Source organism: Cricetulus griseus (genome assembly GCF_003668045.3).
Source record: "Cricetulus griseus strain 17A/GY chromosome 1 unlocalized genomic scaffold, alternate assembly CriGri-PICRH-1.0 chr1_0, whole genome shotgun sequence".
NCBI lineage: Eukaryota > Metazoa > Chordata > Mammalia > Rodentia > Cricetidae > Cricetulus > Cricetulus griseus.
In genome coordinates, this window is record NW_023276806.1 from 60,324,590 (window position 1) to 60,342,311 (window position 17,722).

A 17,722-nucleotide genomic window follows, 5' to 3' on the forward strand; every position below is an offset into this window, starting at 1 on the left:
TCTGTCTCTCTCTGTCTCTCTCTGTCTCTCTCTCTCTCTCTCTCTCTCTCTCTCTCCTCTTCTCTTCCTCTCATCCCCTCCCTCTCTTCTCATGGCCTAGTTCAGTCTGCTAATGTTTCTTCCTGCTCTAGACTCTTTTAATTGCCTCTGGCTGTACCCTCCCTCATATCTACAATAAAACCTTCTCGGCCATACCTTGGAGAGCTTATTTCTCATTTCATTCAGCTACCACATCCTGACCAAATAAAGTAAAAAAGAAGTAGTCTTGCTGTTTCCTCTAGACTGCTCTCTAGCAACCTCTTGAAAAGTGTGATAGTTTGAATGTAATTGGCCCCCATAAGCTCATAGGGAGTGGGACAATGAGGAGGTGGGCTTAGTTTCAGTAGGCATGGCCTTGTTAGAGGAAGTATGTCGTTTGGGGATAGGCTTTGAGGTCTCCTGTGCTCAAACTATATCGAGTGTCTCAGTTCCTTTGGATCTGTTGCTTTCAGATCAAGACATGGAACTCCTCAGCTCCTTCTCCAGCACCATGTCTGCCTGCCTGCCTGCACTTGGACTTTTGGACTGTGAATTTAAAAAGCAGTTGAAGGTTTTAAGTGCTGCTTAATGGGCCATACTAGTAGGAGAATGGAAGACAGTAGTGCCGAGAGTGATTTGAACTATGGATGGCTCACTCAAGAGGTTTCAGAGGAGAATAATTTTAGTATGTTGCCTAAAGAAGTGGCTGTTTTTACTCTTGTCCAAAGAGTCTGCCTGAGGCTAAAGTGAAGAGTTATGGATTAATTATGTTGGCAGAGGGAATCTCAAAACATCCCAGTGTAGACGCTGTCATGTGGTTACTAGTGTTCATGCTTATAAAAATTTACAATGAAAAAGAACAAGCTAAACAGGGAAAAATACAAAATTACAATTTGAGGAGAAAAGGAGCACCAAGAAGTGGAACAGAACTAAGTCCTGTGTTCAAGGAAGTAAGCAGATTATGAAATGGAATAAAGGGAATGGTGACCTCAGGGCAAGATCCCATCCAACTAAATTTCCAACTTGTGTTTCCAACTTTTAAGAAAAGCTTAGTGGCAGTGCATGCCTATAATGCCAGCACTCCAGAGGCAGAAGCAGGTAGACTTCTGAGTTTGAGGCCAACCTGGTCTACAGATCCATTTTCAGTACAGCCAAGCTTAGGCAGTAAAGGAAACCTTGGAAAACAGAGAGCTGGTGAAGATGTAATTGGATTGGGGGGGGGTGATGTTCCAGCCCCAGCAAGCAGCAGAATTTGGCGGCTTTGGACAGGTGGTTCTGGATTTAGAGTTAAGGATAGAAGAAAGGAGTTATGGAATAAAGAAGCTGAGGCCAGGCATATGTCAGGGATGTCCCTGAATGTGCTGTGCCCACGTTTAGAGACCCATGATCAAAACCACCACAGAGTCAGTAGCTGATGAAAACACATGGGTTTATTGATTATAAGCTCGATCTTGGACAGTCAACCAGCACTCTGTCAACAGACACACCCCAAAGCTGAGGCTGAAGGAGAACAGCCCTGAACTCTTAGGGTAAAGGGTTTTTTTAAGGGAAAAACTGCAAGCAGGGTGGTATTGACATTTCAGGATTGAGTAAGAGTTTGGGACCTTTAAATCCATTTGCTGTGGTCTAGAGGAATTCTAAAACTGTTACTAACAGATGCCCACAAGGGCAATCTGAGGAAAGCAGATGTTGTTTACCAAAGTCAGTCATTGTCTGACCACTGAGTGGGGTTGCTTTGACCTGGGCAGGCACAGTTTGTGAATTTTCTCAGAACTGTTTATGGCCCTTTCATCCCGGAGCTGAGTCAGCCTTGGGCCACATAGGAATTTTCTCAAAAAGGCTTTTTCCTAAAAAGGAGTTTTATTCTGCCCTCTCAAATGGAAGCCTAGTAGACAGGCCATTGTGTGAAGCTGTGAAGGAGAAGCCTGAATTACCTTGGAGACACCCCCCTATAGTAGGTAATTACCAATACGGAGTCAGGTAGAAATATAAGGGTATTTAATAGGGAAAAGCCTTACTTACAGAGCGGACCAATTTAATAGGGAAAAGCCTTACTTACAGAGCGGACCAGCCAGCCGGTGGTAGTCTGTACAGCAAGAAGCAAAGAGAAACCGAAACCGAAAACGCAGTCCCCCTACTCACTCTGACCACGCCCTCACAAGCCCTCAGGTACTCCTGTAGCCAGCCCCTAAGAAGGCGTGGCTACAGCTTCCCCTACACCCCCCCCAACTATCAACCTCCCCCCCATATGTTAGAGATGCCAGAGCCATGAGATACCTGCTGAGGAAAGCTGCTAACAGGGAGTGCAAACAGCTCAAGAGAGGGAGGTGTGTTGCAGTCAACAAAGCTGAAAGGAGTTGGAGATCTGAAGAGAACTTTTGACATCAGACATGGAGATGCAGAGTTTGGAGTTTGCCCAGCTGGTTTTTGATCTTGCTTTGATCCAGTGTTTCCTCACTACATTCCCTTCCTTACATTTTGGAATGGTAAGGTATATCCTGTGCCATTATGTGTTGGAGCATGTGATCTATTTTTTGATTTTGATTTTACAGGGGATTACAGTTAAGAGATTGCATGAGCTGGGCATTGGTGACGCACACCTTTAATCCCAACACTCGAGAGGAAGCAGGCAGATCTCTGAGTTCGAGGCCAGCCTGGTCTACCAAGCAAGTTCCAGGACAGGCTCCAAAACAATACAGAGAAACCCTGTGTCTGGGGGGGGGGGGAGGAGAAGGAGAGAGAGGGGGAGAGAGAGAGAGAGAGAGAGAGAGAGAGAGAGAGAAGAGAGAGAGAGAGGAGAGAGAGAGGAGAGAGGAGAGAGAGAGAGAGAGAGAGAGAGAGAGAGAGAGAGAGAGAGAGAGGAAAGATTGCATGAATCTCAGAAGAGATTTAGAACTTTGGACTTTTAAACATTGTTGGAACTGTGGGGACTTTTGAAGTAGAACTAAATGCATTTTGTATTATGGTATTTTTACAAGCTTATGGGAGGCCAGGGAGTGGAATGTGGTAGTTTGTATGTAATTGGCCCCCGTAGTCTCTTAAGGAACGGCCCTATTATGAGGTGTGGCTTCATTGGCCTTGTTGGAGGACGTGTGGGGATGGGCTCTGAGGTTTCCTATGCTCAGGATATGCTCCGTGTGGCACTCAGCTCACTTCCTGTTGCCTACCGATGAAGATCTTGAACTCTCAGCTCCTTTTCCAGCACCGTGTCTGCCTGCACACCACCGTATTCCACCATAACAATAATGGACTAAACCTTTGTGAGCCACTCCATTTAAATATTTTCCTTATAAGCGTTGTCATGGTCATGGTGTCTCTTCACAGCAACAGAAACCCTAACTAAGACAAGTTTAGTCCCCAAGTCTGAGTAATATTCTTGCAATAAACCGTGTTTAGTCTCATCATACACTTGGCACACCATATTACAGTGTTCCTCTCACTATTTCTTCAGTGCTCTGTAAACTCTGAGCGCAGAGCCTGTACTCATTCCCCAGCCTCCAGCACTGGTCTGGCATAAAATAATTACCTGCTTAGTGCATATAATGGCCTTCCATTTTCTTGTCTGTATGGTAGAATAATGGGGATTCAGGGGTGTAACTGTTAGATTTAGGAGTACAGGTGAAGAGACAGAAGGCAGAAAGAGACCAGAGTCTGACCTCAACAGGTGAGCCTGCTTATTAGTGCACACAGAGAGGGACAGCCTTTCTCTCTCAGGAATGAAGGGGTCTGCCAGAGGGAAAAAGCTGCTTGGGACCCTATGTAGGGGTGAGTGAGTGGGTTTGGGAATGAGGAAGTTGCCGCAGCTATAGAGGGCTATGTGAGGGTCTTCATTTTCTTCCTGGGATTATCCGCTTCAAGCAAGACAGATTACCTTGGGAACGAGGCTGTCCCGGCAGACATTCCCTTCTGAATTGTGGTTGACCTATTGAGCAAGGTCAGCTGTAATCGCATAGGAATCCCTTTTTTACTTTGGAGGCGCTCTTGTCAGTGACACCGGACAGTAATCCCAGCACGTTGGCGGTAGAGGCAGGAGGATCAGGCATTCTAGAGAGGTGGAGGCCAGCCTGGGCAACATGAGACCTTGTTTTTAATTAATTATAAAGGAATAAAGCTATTTGAGTTACAAGATCAAGAAACAACAAATCCGGCGCAACAATCCCAAATTTGCAGAAAATCCTTTTATCCTTGCATCTGCATTACATTTCCTGACTTGGCAGCACCAGTTGGGAGGAGCGGGGACTACAGTTCCCATGAAGCCTCTGGGTACTACGTAACGCCTGCCAGACGCAACCGGGACTGCGTTTCCTAGCGAGCTTCCCGACGCCTCGTAAAGCAGACGTGCTTTACGTAGGCTGCGCGGCGAGCACAGAGGTATCACCCTAGGGTTCGGAGGGGACGTTAGGGCTCTGACTCAATCAAAAGGACCAAGTTGCACGCCTTCCATTTTTACCGCTCCCAGCCGTGCCTTCCCAGTGCCCTTGGTGCCCAGCTCTCCTGCCGTCCCAGCAGGCGCCAGCAGTGCAGAGGCGGTCCTGGGGTGCGCGGGGAGGGTGTGTGAACCCAGCTCTCAGCCCCGCGCCTTTGGTTTCTCCGCAGCGGATGCTGAGGGCGCAGTTGGCCCGGTGCACGGTCCCCATGGCCACGCGCGCCTGTGCGTCGCGGGACAGCGCGGGATCGGCGGCCGGAGGGCCAGTGGAGGCCGCTATCCGCGCCAAGTTGGAGCAAGCCCTGAGCCCCGAGGTACTGGAGCTGCGCAACGAGAGCGGCGGCCACGCCGTCCCAGCAGGCAGCGAGACGCATTTCCGTGTGGCGGTGGTGAGCTCTCGGTTCGAGGGGATGAGCCCTCTGCAACGGCACCGGCTGGTTCACGCGGCGCTGTCGGAGGAGCTGGCTGGGCCGGTACACGCGCTGGCCATCCAGGCGAAGACCCCCGCCCAGTGGAGGGAGAACCCACAGCTGGACACGAGCCCCCCCTGCCTAGGTGGAAGCAAGAAAACTCGAGGGACTTCCTGATACCCAGACTGGGAAAACAGCGATCAGAATGGGCCAAATTAGAATAAACCTCTAAATCATTACTACCTCATGCCTTGGTTTGTATGGACCAGGACCCCTACCCTTTCTGCTAACACACACCATGCCGAGGCAAAGAAGCTCCTGGCCGGTGAAAGCTAAGCTAGCCCAGGGAGAGAGTAGCTGCCACTCACAACTGCCCTTTCTTGGGCTAGTTAAGAATGGCTGCTGGGTCCTGAAGAGTCAGAAAAGGCCATGAAAATAAAAGAGAAGCTGCCTGGTGAGGTCAAAGCGGTGTTCTTAATACTTGTTAAATCGGTGTTACCTGTGTATGTGATGGAGGGTACAGGACACCACAGCGGTCGTGTGGAGGAGGTCAGAGGACAACTCTTGGGAGTCCTTCCTCCCACCATCAAATGGCTCTGGGCATTGAGCTTTATGCAGCTGTTAGGTCCCTACAGGCATTTTCTGTGAGGGACTAGAGAAGGGATTCGAGAGGAAGTGAACTATGTGAGTTTTACAAGGATACCAAAATTAAACCGGAAGGGAAGAAATTCCTACTTTTGAAGCAGGAAAAAAACGGAACAAACACTGCCTGGCTTTTCAAGGGAAGCGCAGGTGATTCGCTAAAGCAGCTCTCCGGTGTCCTTTATGAGGAGGTTACCAGAGAAAGGTGTTGCTGACCATAGCTTGGGCTGAGGATGCGCTCAGTGGCAGAGCGCTTCATTAGCTTGTCAGAAGCCTTGGGTTTAATCCCAGCAATGTCTCAGTATATAATCTCGACCATATCTCACTATAAACTGTCTCTAGTTTGGACCTATTTGGGCAGTAGAAGGTTATTCAGGCTTCAGAGCCGGGTGTAGCGGCACACGCCTTTAATCCTAGCAGAAGCAAGCAGATCTCATTGAATTCAAGGCCAGTTAGAGCTCAATAGTAAGACATCTCAAAAAAGGGAAAAAATGTACTGTGGCTTGATTGAAGCAGCAATGGACCTGAGTAAAGGGGAGTCAAGGGCCAGCTGCAGACAAATTCCCAAGGCATTGCTTAAAATCAGGGGCTAGAGAAATGGCTCAGCACTTTCCACTCTTACAAAGACCCAGGTCTGATCCCCAGAACCCACATGGTGACTCACAACCAACTATAACTCCAGTTGCAAGGAGTCTAGTACCCAGTTCTGGCCTTAGTGGGTACCAGGCACATGTGCATATACACATGTGTAAGCAAAATGCTCACACACATAAAATACATGCTTATGTTACTTTTTGCAAGGGTAACAAGGGACCCAGAGAGCCACCTTTCCAGTCTCCACAAATAAAATGTTTTTTAAACACACAAAATGTAGATTTGAGGTGCCCTATACCACAAGTCAAGAATAATAATAATAGAGGGCTTTGGAAAAGGAATTGTTCTCCAACACCATTTTATCTTCCCCAGACTGTCGGGGTAGAGCTAAATTTGAGTGCAAATGCCAAGAAGCAGACAGAGCCACTTTGAATCTTAAGGATTTTGTACCCTTTATTTTTCAGCAGTATTTTTCATTTCATTTTTCACATCAATGAATCAGGTTTAGGGTTCCTCAGGAGACAAGGAAGTGGAAGTGTCTCCCCTGGGGATGTAAGGGAGAGAGGGCTACGTCCAGCCACGGAATGGAGAGAGAAGGGGCACACTCGTGCACTGGGCACTGGAGGAAGAAGGCAGTCCTTTGAGTACAGACACTGGAGTTAAACAGTCACCACCTGATTCAGTGTTACAAAACCAAGGAATGGCCTTAGGGTGGAGGGCACCGGACGAAGCATGACGAGGGTGAATTTGGATTTTTTGTGGTTATTTTAACTTCCTTTTAACTTTTTTTTTTTTTTTAACATTTACAAACAGCTAAAAACTACAACACATCACAGCTACAGAGGGAGTGGGTAGAAAGTACCAAAGAAAAGCAGTCACACATCGTAGGGTAGGAGGGGCAGCTCTACCTACAGAGGCTGACCTAGAGAAGGGCAAGATGGGGAAACTGAGGCTTCTGGTCCCTCTTTGAAAAGGGGTGAGGGGAGGACCCCTGCTTCCTGCCCCTGCCCCAACTCCTTGTGCTTTTGGATCTGCTGGTTTGACCTTAAGCCTGGTTATTTTCCCTTTCTTTCCTCTGGCCCCTGCCTGTGAGGACAGGTCAGGTGGAAGGGCTGTGGCTAGTGGGTGGGACCTCTCTAGAGGAAGAAGGAGAGTGAGGCCTTGTCAGGTGCCCCCAGGACTCCCTAGATTGCAGGACTTTCATTCCAGCCTGGCTAGTGCTTCTCCCTCCCAGCTCCAATACAGAAGATTCTGGGAGGTAATAGAGAAAAACAGTGTTGTGTGTATTCACTGAAACTACTACCCTTGGCTTATTTGAACAGTATAGTGGTACCCCTACCCCATGGCATACATGCACACGCACACACAAACACACAAACACACACACATTCCTGCTAAGTTGCCTCAGAACTTATATATAAATAAGAATCAGAAAACAAATTCCATAAAATCCAGGCTTCACATTTGTAGCCTGCATTGAGGTGAAAATGGAGGCCAGAGGGCTGAGGTTTATGGCTACTCCCCAGCATCCTTGGGAGGTTAGAGGGCACCCAAGGCCCTTCCCACTCAAGAAGTTCATTTGGTCCAAGCCTCAGCCCCCAACATAACTCCATACCTGTGATTCACCAGGGCCTAGGCAGAGGGAATGATGGGGAAGGCAGAAATTCTAGAACCCCTGGAGCAGGGAAACAAGGACCCCCCAATAACACTGGGGGAGAGAAGGATGCAGCTCAACCTTCTCGTGTGCAAAGTTGAGGGTGGCAGCAGGTGGGGAGCGCCTCATCCCTAAAGTGGGATGAAGGGGCCTTCCCTATAGCCCCTGCCCATCAGGGTCACACACATGCACACAGGCACACACAACTAAGACACCAAACACAGGGGAGTGAGAACCAGGACGGCAGGGCAGGGAAGGGATAAAAGGAATGATTGGTCTCACAGTGTGCCTGCCACCCATCCCTAAAGCCCGAGACCCCTGTCCTCACTGCAGCACCTGCCCCCGGGTCTCAGGCAGCTTCAGGGCCAGAGAGCTACCGAGGGCAAGGGCAGCGGAGGCAAAGAGGATAGGAGCAGCCTTGGTGATGCCTACAAAGGAGGTGAAGATGCTGATCCCCAGCACTGCTGCCAGCTTACACAGGGCATTCAGGAAGCCAAAGGCGGTGGTCCTGCTCAGGAGGCCCCGTGCCAAGCCACATGGTGGTCAGGGCCCAGAAGACGGAAGACAGGTGGGTGAAAAAGCCAAGTGGGGAAAGACGGCAAGCAGTGTTCAGAAGAGGGGAGGAAGGTGGAGAACGAGGGGAGAAGGTGGGAATACAGACAGATTGGGAGACGGGAGAGAAAGGAGACAGAAGCATGAGGTTAGCAGGTAGGAGTGAACACAAAAGCTCCCAGCTGTTAAGGAAAAACTCAGCAGGGATGTGTGCCCCATCCCTGACAGTATCATTCCCACCCCCGCCCTCCTCTTCACTGCACTCCTCCCCTGTCCCGTGGCTCCTAACCCTCCTCCCCGCCCCCACCACACTACCTCTTGTCCGAAGGGTAGAGCTCCACTGTCAGCACGTCCAGCGCATTCCAGGATGCAATGCTGACCCCCCCAAAAAGGCAGAGCAGAGCAATCATAGCTGACTCGCTGTTCCCAAAAGACAGGAAGAAGCAGGAAACACAGGACATGACACTGGAACCGGCTGGAACCAGAAGGGAGAGCAATGAAACCCAGCCATGGCCCAGCTTGCCCACCAGCAAGCTTTGCCACAATCCCAGGTAACTGTTTCCCAAGGTGGTCCTCAGCCCCTGTGTTTATTAACATCGTAACAGTGGCAACCATTTATCCAATACCAATTCTCAGACAAGTAATTTGATGACTCAGATGTATCTATCTGAGACGTCAGGTGCTATTTTCACGTCCTATGTTGCAGGTGCAAGCTCACAGGGAATAAATAGCCTGCCCAAGGTAAGTGATGGAGCTGAATTTCAAACCTATAACCTCAAAGTCTGCACCCGACTTGCCCGTCATTCTCTTTAACCTACTAGAGTAACTTCTATGCCAGGTCCATCCCCATTTTGCAGCACCCCTAAACAAAACATGACGGAGAAACTCTCTGGTCAATCTCCTCCACAGCTGGAGGTGAGAAGTCTCCTGACAGCCTGCCCCAGCCCTAGCTGCCTTCATACTGACCAGCCAGCACCCAGCCCTCGTGCCCTTACCAAGCATTCTGAGCCTGCCAATCTTGTCCATGAGCAGGGCAGACACGATATTTCCAGGAAGCACAGCCAGTGTCCCCAAGAAGCTGACAAAGTACACCATGTAGGCACCTTCCCCTGTCCCTGTCACATCTAGTGGGCAGCCTTCCTTATTGTGCAGGAACGTACTGTTCACCAGACGGCTGTTCACAAACTTGTACTCAAACAGGTCTAGGAGGTCAAGACACAGAGCAAGCAGTGAGACAAAGCGGCTCCCGCTCATGGCTTAGGGATCTGCTGCATTTGTGGAAGTTAGCAGTTGGGCTCTCAGTGTTATCCCTGGCATCATTGCAAAGCATCAAATAAGATCACCATGGGAACTAGCAATCTTTTCAGCAGGATGGCACTCAAGAAGCGTGTCTGAGGCTTTGCTAGTCCTTGTTTCTTGTTCATCCTTTTTGTCCACCTGAGCTGGCTATAAGAAGGAGCCCTACTGCTGACCTAGGAACTGCTTCTAAAGATAACATTAAACATAAATTCTAAAGTCCTACCCTCTCTCTTTTCCTCTGCAAGGTGGGAAAAACTTGCAGAGTACTCCATTTTGAGGAGGGATGCTTCGTCTAGCTCACAGAGCTACCACACAGAAGTCAACCTTTAAAAAGTAGATGCAGGATGGAGAGATGGCTCAGAGGTTAAGAGCACCAACCACTCTACCAGAGGTCCTGAATTCAATTCCCAGCAACCACATGGTGACTCACAACCATCCATTATGAGATCTGGTGCCCTCTTCTGGTGTGCAGATATACATGGAAGCAGAATGTTGTATACATAATAAATAAATAAAGTCTTTAAAAAAAAGTAGATGCCGAGTTTTTTCTTACATATTTTTAAAAGATTTATCTTAGTTGTGTGTGTGTCTGTGTGTCTGTGTGTGTACCATGGGCTCTCAGAGGCCAGAAGACAATTTTAGATCCTCTAGAACAAGAGTGACAAGAAGGTGTAAGCTGCCTGATGTAGCTCTGGGAACCAAACTTGGATCTTCTGCAAGAGCAGGTGCTCTTAACTACTGAGCTATTTTTCCAGCCTCCTTAAAGTTGTTTTTTTTTTTTTTTTAAACAAGGTCTCAAGTTTCTCTCAAACCTGTTATTTAGTGAACTTGAGCTCGCTCCTCCTTCCTCCCCTCCAGGGTGCACCAGCATACTTAGTTTAGTTTTTTGTTTGTTTGTTTTGTTTTTTAAGCTAGGGACTGAACCTAGAGAGCATCACATGAGCTGGGCAAGGGCTCCACCACTGAGCGACACTCTCAGCCCTTTCAGTGTGTTTTGATTTTGAGACAGGATCTTATAAAGTTGCACAGGCTGGCCTTATGCTCCCTCAGTAGCCCAGGCAACTTTCAATCCTCCTGCCTCAGCCTTCTGAAGAGGCGGATTACAGGCCTGTGCTAATAGGCTGAGCTAAGAAGTAGGTGGATGTCATGGTTCCCAGCATTTTTCTTATTAAATACCCCTCCTCATTGTCTTCCTTTTCCCCAATAACCCAGTTTACCCTCTTCAAAACTGCATTAACATTAACTCACTGAGCTCTTATAATTACAGCTAAAGGTGAAGAAATGTGACATTTTCTCAGACAGTCCATCAAAATACCTAGTGTTCATTATATGTCCCAAAACACTGATGGTATCCAGTAAGCAACCCCAAGGCTCCAGGGCACTCTCGGCTTGAGAACTGTCAGCTAGGGGATGAGGACGCCTCCTCCCTTCATCAAGGTCCCAGCTGTTGTGTTGACTCCCACTGGCCACCTTACCAGTGTTATAGAACACGGTGTTGATGAATGTGCAGTTTCGGAAGAATGTGTTGCTGGATGTGACGTCTTCGAAGTAACACTCCTCAAACAGGGAGTCCTCAAAGGACACCGACTTCAGACGCAGCCCGATGAACCTACAGGACCAGGATGACAAGACATGCCCCCTCAGCCTCACCCCTTCACTGACTTACTCCCTACAAGTGGAGATCAACACATAGGCTTTGCCCCAAACAACCTTGGACTCAGACTCATCAAAGTGACAAGAAGTAGAAGGGACAGGGAAGAGTGGCGTGGAAAAGCCCCCACATACTTGTCATTGAAGTACTGCCCCCCTCGGTGGATTTGATTCTCCAGTGTGAAGTTAAATGTCACATGCTCTACGCGCTCCCCTGGGAACACTTTGGTTCGGGCTGCATAGTCCACAGCCTGGAGATGGCGGATCATGTCAGGGAACCAGACAGTCAGACCGTAGTAGCTGGAGGGTCAAAGTCGTGGAGTCAAACGAGGCAGATAAGGCACCAGAACCCCATCAGAGGAAGAGGTGAACAGTCCACCTATATGCTTCCCCCCAGCTTCCTCCCCCACACACCCCTTCCAGTTACTGTGGTGCTGGGGACCTTAAAGTCTTCTATGCTACCCATCCTACTCTCTGCTTCCCAGGAATTTCCTCTTCCTTCTTCTGCCACTCCCATCCCTCAACCTGTCTTATTCCCCTCCTGAGGACTTAGATCCCCACCCACCAGGCCCCATGTGTCCCCATAATACAGTGCTCTTACCTCAGTGTGGCACCACGGCCCTGACTTTACAGCTAGTTTTATCTATCCCTGACAGAATACAAAGTATAAGGACTGGGCATATCTACTCATCCTGGCACGCTGTCTGCACAGGATAAAAAATGCAATACCTACCAGCCTGAATTACAAGTTTGATGCATTCATTAAGTAGAGAACCCGAGTAAAGCATCAAGAAGTTTCGAACAGACAGCATCTTCCCTCATTATTGCCCCTTCATTTCCAGTCTCATTGCTCTTTTCAGTTCACTCAGCCCTCTCACCTGAATGACATGGTGAACCATACACCCATCATCATTAGAGTGATGCGTCGATATTCTGGACTGAAGCAGGAGAGGAAATTCCCCCAAACCTACGAGGGACACAGTGAGGGTGCAAGGTGGCCACGGTGACTTCTATGCATAGCCCCGCCCCCCTCCCCGCCCAGTTTACCTTCACCATCACAAGGACTCAAGCCCTCCCTCTGCCACTTCCCCCACTCCTTTATCTTTCTCCAACATTCCATCCCCCATTACCTGACCCCCCAGGCTCAAAGCCCGGACTCCCCAGCGCTGGTACCAGGTTCCTGTGTCAGACTGGATCTCAATCAATTCATCCTCCTGATGAATCGTTTTAATGTGGGTTACCTGGGCACAAGAAAAGGGGTGAGCTCTTACACACTATTTCCCAACCCACTCTAACCCGTCTCTGTCTCTCAGAAATAAAACGGGAGGCAGGGAGTGACATAATGCCCTGGGAATATCATTGAACTACAGTGTGGTCTGGGACTGAAAATGGACATCCAGAAAGGGTCCAAGGGGGGCTGTAGGGTTGAGTGGGAAGCTGTCGCTTACTGAGAAGACTCGTTCAGGGTGGCCCTTGGCTCGCATGTTGGTGTCATGAACCTGCTTCAGCACCATCCAGGCTTCATCGTGCTTTCCATTCTAGAACCACAAATGTAATTCCCAACATGCAATTCAGGGCTCCCAGATCCAATGTACAGAACCCGTCCCTTCAATCTGGCTTCTGGGATCCCAAGACCCAGAAAGACTCCCAGCTCCCCAAAACCCTAATCTCTGGGGATATATGCCAGCCCGACCTGGGGTACAGCAAAGCATGATCAGACTCTGGCAAGAGTTGGGGTAAAGGGTCTTCAAGGGAACAGATGCCAGCACAGATCCTAGGGATCCCTCCAGTAAGACAGAAAGAAAAAGCCTAAGACAGAGGAAATGATGGCTACGTCTATGGTCAGAGAAGGAGCCCCATCCTAATCTGCTAGAGCCAGGTGCAGCTGGAAGGGAGGTGTAAAGGGTAGATCCCAACTTGAGCCTGCAGAATCTTAAGCCACCCATAGATGGGCAGGTTTCCTGGTCTCTCCGAATTCTTCTGGAGACATATTTTAAGACAAAGGAAGCAAGATAAAGTCCCCAGAGTCATGGGCACATGAAGGAGGTAGCAGTCACAGGAGTGCACCAACCCCACAGCCAGCATTCTTATCCCCTCCCCACCCCCTCCACCCCCGAAGCAGTCCATTCACCTCTAGGAAGAAGCGGGGACTCTCTGGCTGCGTAGTCAGAGCCCCGATGGCAAACACAGAGGGAAAGGCACAGACGAGGACAAAGACCCTCCAGCTGTGGAACTGGTAAGCTGAGCCCATCTGGAAACTCCACCCTGGCAGACAATCACAGAATCAGCAGAGAAGCAGGAAGCTGAGGCTCTCATCACAGGGAGCACAGCAGAGGACAGAGAGTCTGGGGAACTCCTGCTTACCATAGTGGGGAATTATGGCCCAGGCCATTGCAGCTGCATACACTCCACCAATCATCCAGAACATACAGAGCCAGCTCAAGTGCTCCCCACGTTTCTCCTGGGCCAGAAACTCCGAAAAATAGGAGAAGACTATAGGGATGGAACCACCAATCCTGTACGTTTCAAAAAATTAACATTAGGAAACAGCCATCAACCCAGTCCCCTACCCCAGTGCTCTGGGTCCTCATTCCCTCCTCTCCATCTCATATATTATGTCTTACACGCTCTACTTGCCACCAGCCACCAAGTCACCAGTTTTGGGATGGCAGGAAACAGGCAAGCAGGTCTCAGGGCAAGCAAAGAACAAGTATCAAACCTTGAAGGTGGGTAAGAGTTGGGAGGGGGCAAGGCTGAGGCCCACTGGACCTCTGTGTGGACAGCCTCAGAAACAGAGATAAGTTGGAGGACACAGGGATGAACCAGGCATAGCATTCTGCATGTTGTCTGGCAGGCCTGGACAGGCTTAGCTGGCCTGAAGATGGGGGTGGGGAGTGGAAAGGGGATCATTCACTCAATTCACGTATATTTAAGGTGTATGCCTGGCACTGTACCAAGTGTATATTACAGCAGGGTCTTTAAGGGTTTAGGATGTGGACACTCACCCAACCCCAGAAAGGAGGCGGCAGAAGAGGAAAGTGCCATAACCCTGGACGAAAGATGAGAAGAAGGCGAAGACACTATTGACTGAGAGGGAGATGAGCAGACACTGCCTCCGACCCAGCCGATCAGCCAGGCCTCCCCAGAGGAAGGCTCCCACCATCATGCCCAGGTACACAATGAGGCCTGTGGAGAGTAGGAAACCGGAGGCACATGAGCAGATAGGCCTCACTTCTCCCATCAGCTGAGCAGTGTAGGGGCTGAAACTCCTCAGGCAGAATGACTGACAAGCTTGAGGCTAAGTCTACTACCCCAAGATGAGGGAGAACAGTCATCACTGCAGACCAGGGGTCCAAAGGCAAACATCTGAGAGAGACCCTCCCTCGCTCTCCTCCCCCTTCTCCCCTCCCTTCTCCCTAGCCCCCCTCTTCCTCTCCCCTTCCTCCATCAACATAATGTTCATCCCCAGCTCACACAGAAGTGAGATGGATCTGCCACCTGCAACTACTCTACCCTCCCAGTTTGATTTGTTTGGTGGCTTATTTGTCTTAATTGCATTTTTAGATGCTGTCTCACTGTGTAGACCAGGATGGAACTCTCTGTGTAGACTATATGGGCCTCAAACTTACAGATCCACCAGCTTCTGCCTCCTGAGTACTGGGACTAATGGTATTCGTTCACAACACACCTGGCCTCCTCTCCCGTCCAATGCAGTTTTAATGCCCTCAAAGGGGATCTCCTGTTCCTTGGAAAAGGGGCTCCAATACAAAGTTTCTCCTTTATCCTTCTAAACGCAATACTTGGGCTCCTAAAATTCCTCAGTTTGCCTCTTTCCCATAACCATAGTTGGAATTGATTTTTTAAATCATTTCCAAATTTTGCATTGTATCAATGCCAATACCAAGCCCAAGAGAGCGACCTGTCTATGGCAAAGCCAGCCCTCTATAATTTCTCAGTGAGCCTGTGGGATTCCTCCTTCTAGATCCCTGTCAGGAAAAGGCTATAAAGACAGTCCTGGTCCCTAGATACTCCCATGCCTGAGATGTCCCTACCCACACCACTCCAAACAGACCCTTCCAATGTATAGCAAACTATTTCAAAGTTATTGTTGTTGTTGTTCTTGCTCTGCAGCAGGGGAAGGCAACTCAGCAACAGTTGCCTTCTGTCAGACTTTGAAAATGCACTGGCAGCCCAACCCACCATGGCCATATCCGGGAGTTAGGCAAACTGCCACCCACTCAGACACTAGTGAAAGCCCCAATCCAGCTACACTCCGTCTCTTTCACACACAATTTCATTTACTCAACCTCCAGAAGAGGGTGTCTGTCTATGGGGGGATGGTGTGCGTAGGAGAAGTACCCTCTACATGTATCTTGCACAGCTATTGGGGAGAAGCAGGCAGCTCCCAGCAGCAGGGTGTTCCACATGGGTCTTACCTAGCATGCCTTTGTTGGAGTCAGACAGGCACATATCTTTCTCAGCACTGGGCAGCACAAAGCCCACCACAAAGACCTCTACACCATCTGCCATCAGCGCCAGACCCAGCACGAAGTAGAGTGTCCACTGGAAGCGGCCATGGCCACACTCCCGGAGGATGGTTTCATACTGCTGAGCCAATTCTTCGCGATCTTTCCGCCGCTGTGCCTCCCCCCGGCCCCCAGGAGGACCCTCCCCATCACTCAAGCCCCCTCTCACTCCAGCCAGGGGTGCCCCATCCGCCATCCGTTCGCCTTTGCCTCCAGATTCTGCCCGGGGAATGCCCTGATATTCCCCCTCGTAGATCTCATCATCTTCATCGTGGCCCTCGGTGGCATCACTAGAGGCCCCACCCTCCTCCTCATCCTGCGCCCCTTCTCCGCGGTAATAACCATCAGCGGGGGCAGGGAAGTCATCGTCATCATCTTCCTCCTCGAACCGGGAGTAAGACCTTCGAGAATACTCATCCTGGACCCTGTCCAGGCCCTTCACCACCTTCTTGGCCGCGTGCTTCTTGACTTCCTTGGCGATGTCTTTGGCCCCACGGATGAACGCCGCTCGGTCTCGGAAGCTTTCTTCCATGATGGGGCTTGGGGCGCGCCTCGTTTGATCAACCTCCCTCGATGGTTCTTTTTCAGCCTTTTGTTCAACAGCTTGTGGGGTCAAGAAGACCCTCTCCCCAGATGAAATGTGTTCCAGTAACCTTTGGGCTCAGAATAGGAGGTACTAGGGCCTGGCAGTGAAGTCCCAAAGGGGAATGGAAGGTTAGAACTTTGTTCTGTACCCAGGTCAGTAGGGGAAGTGGGGGAGAGGGAGGGGAAGCAGAGGGATGGGATGGGAAGGGGAAGCCAGGTTGGAGAGGCTAAATGGAGGAGTCAAGATATTTCAGGGAGGGCTGCCTACTTCTCTTCTAGGAGCCACTGGAAACCTAGAAAAAGGAGAAAAAGAAGTTCACTAGACTAGTGAAGGAGGGCCAATATGGAACCCCCCTCAACCCAGTAACAGGTCTAGACTATGTACCGGTGGTGCCTTCCCCTCAGGCCACCAGCCATTGACGAGAGGTGATTATATGGGCCAACTGTGGGCCACTGAACATACAAGTCCCTTCACTTTGCCCTTGGAGGGTAGATATAGGATTTACTCCAAAATCGGTCATCTATCATCCCTAACTACTGCCCACATTCAGTTCAGACCCAAGGCAAAGAAAACCCAGGAGAAACAAGCTCTCCCTGCTCTAGTCCCTGAAGGGATCTCATTAAGATAGACCCTGAAGATGATGTACAGCAGAACAAGCCCTCTGACCAGGTTCCTCACTGCACTGATGGACCTGAAGGTGGGGCCTCCACAGTTCTTCCCTGGAGGTCTCCTGAGGAGAAATTTCTCCCCACTTAGCCCAGTAGGTAAAGCTCAGCCTCCAGAGCCAGATAGACTTGGGTTTGGCACGGACTACATGAGTATGACACATTTCTGATTATCCAAGCCTTGGTCCCCTCTTACTGAACGTAAGGGTTTAGTGATCCAGTACACAGATACTAACCACAGGAAAAGTGATGAAGAACTTAGTGTGAAGGGGAAAGGACCACAGTGAGATGCCCTACAATCCCTCCCAAAGATTCCCTCAGCCAAGCTGCCTCTGCATATTCTTTAGGGTAAACAGCAAGAAAGGGACATTATCAAGGAGAATGCTGGTTAGATGCAAAGCACATGACATTTGAAGTCCCCATCCCCCTACTTGCTAACTGCTGTTGGGCAGGTTGCCCCAATTTGCCTGAGCCTCAGTGTCCTTATACTTAACTTGGGAAAATCCATTTCTCAGAGTTGTGAATCTTAACCTCACAATAACAGTCTACGAATATTAGTTTGCTTCCTTCCCGATTATATTGAAAAAGTGGGAACGAAGCAGGGGCAGTCAGAAGAAGGCCCTATTTGGTCGTTGATGCCCAGGATCCTCCCAAGAACTCTGTGTTTAAACTAATTCTAACAGCTGGAATTAGTTATATC

General features: G+C 49.6%; 2 protein-coding genes across 3 annotated transcripts; one reads left to right on the plus strand and one right to left on the minus strand.

The window, feature by feature from the left end:
• Positions 1-2,255: 2,255 nt before the first annotated feature.
• Positions 2,256-5,096, plus strand: Bola1 (bolA family member 1). Of its 2 annotated transcripts, none has more exons than XM_035451563.1 (2): positions 2,256-2,504; positions 4,615-5,096. In XM_035451563.1, the coding sequence occupies exons 1-2, from the start codon at positions 2,409-2,411 to the stop codon at positions 5,029-5,031; spliced, it is 513 nt and encodes a 170-aa protein (XP_035307454.1). In that variant the 5' UTR covers positions 2,256-2,408; the 3' UTR covers positions 5,032-5,096. The 2 variants fall into 2 exon arrangements, with proteins under 2 accessions (XP_035307454.1, XP_027249488.1); XM_027393687.2 differs by lacking the exon at positions 2,256-2,504 and adding an exon at positions 4,235-4,389.
• Positions 5,097-6,383: 1,287 nt separating this feature from the next.
• On the minus strand, positions 6,384-16,890 carry Sv2a (synaptic vesicle glycoprotein 2A). Its single transcript, XM_035451564.1, has 12 exons — positions 15,682-16,890; positions 14,251-14,431; positions 13,610-13,761; positions 13,377-13,510; positions 12,694-12,783; positions 12,376-12,486; positions 12,124-12,212; positions 11,381-11,545; positions 11,071-11,204; positions 9,292-9,498; positions 8,612-8,771; positions 6,384-8,252 (listed from the first exon to the last, which is right to left on the minus strand). Exons 1-12 carry the CDS (start codon positions 16,301-16,303, stop codon positions 8,069-8,071), a joined length of 2,229 nt encoding a protein of 742 aa, XP_035307455.1. The 5' UTR covers positions 16,304-16,890; the 3' UTR covers positions 6,384-8,068.
• Between the last annotated feature and the right edge of the window lie 832 nt (positions 16,891-17,722).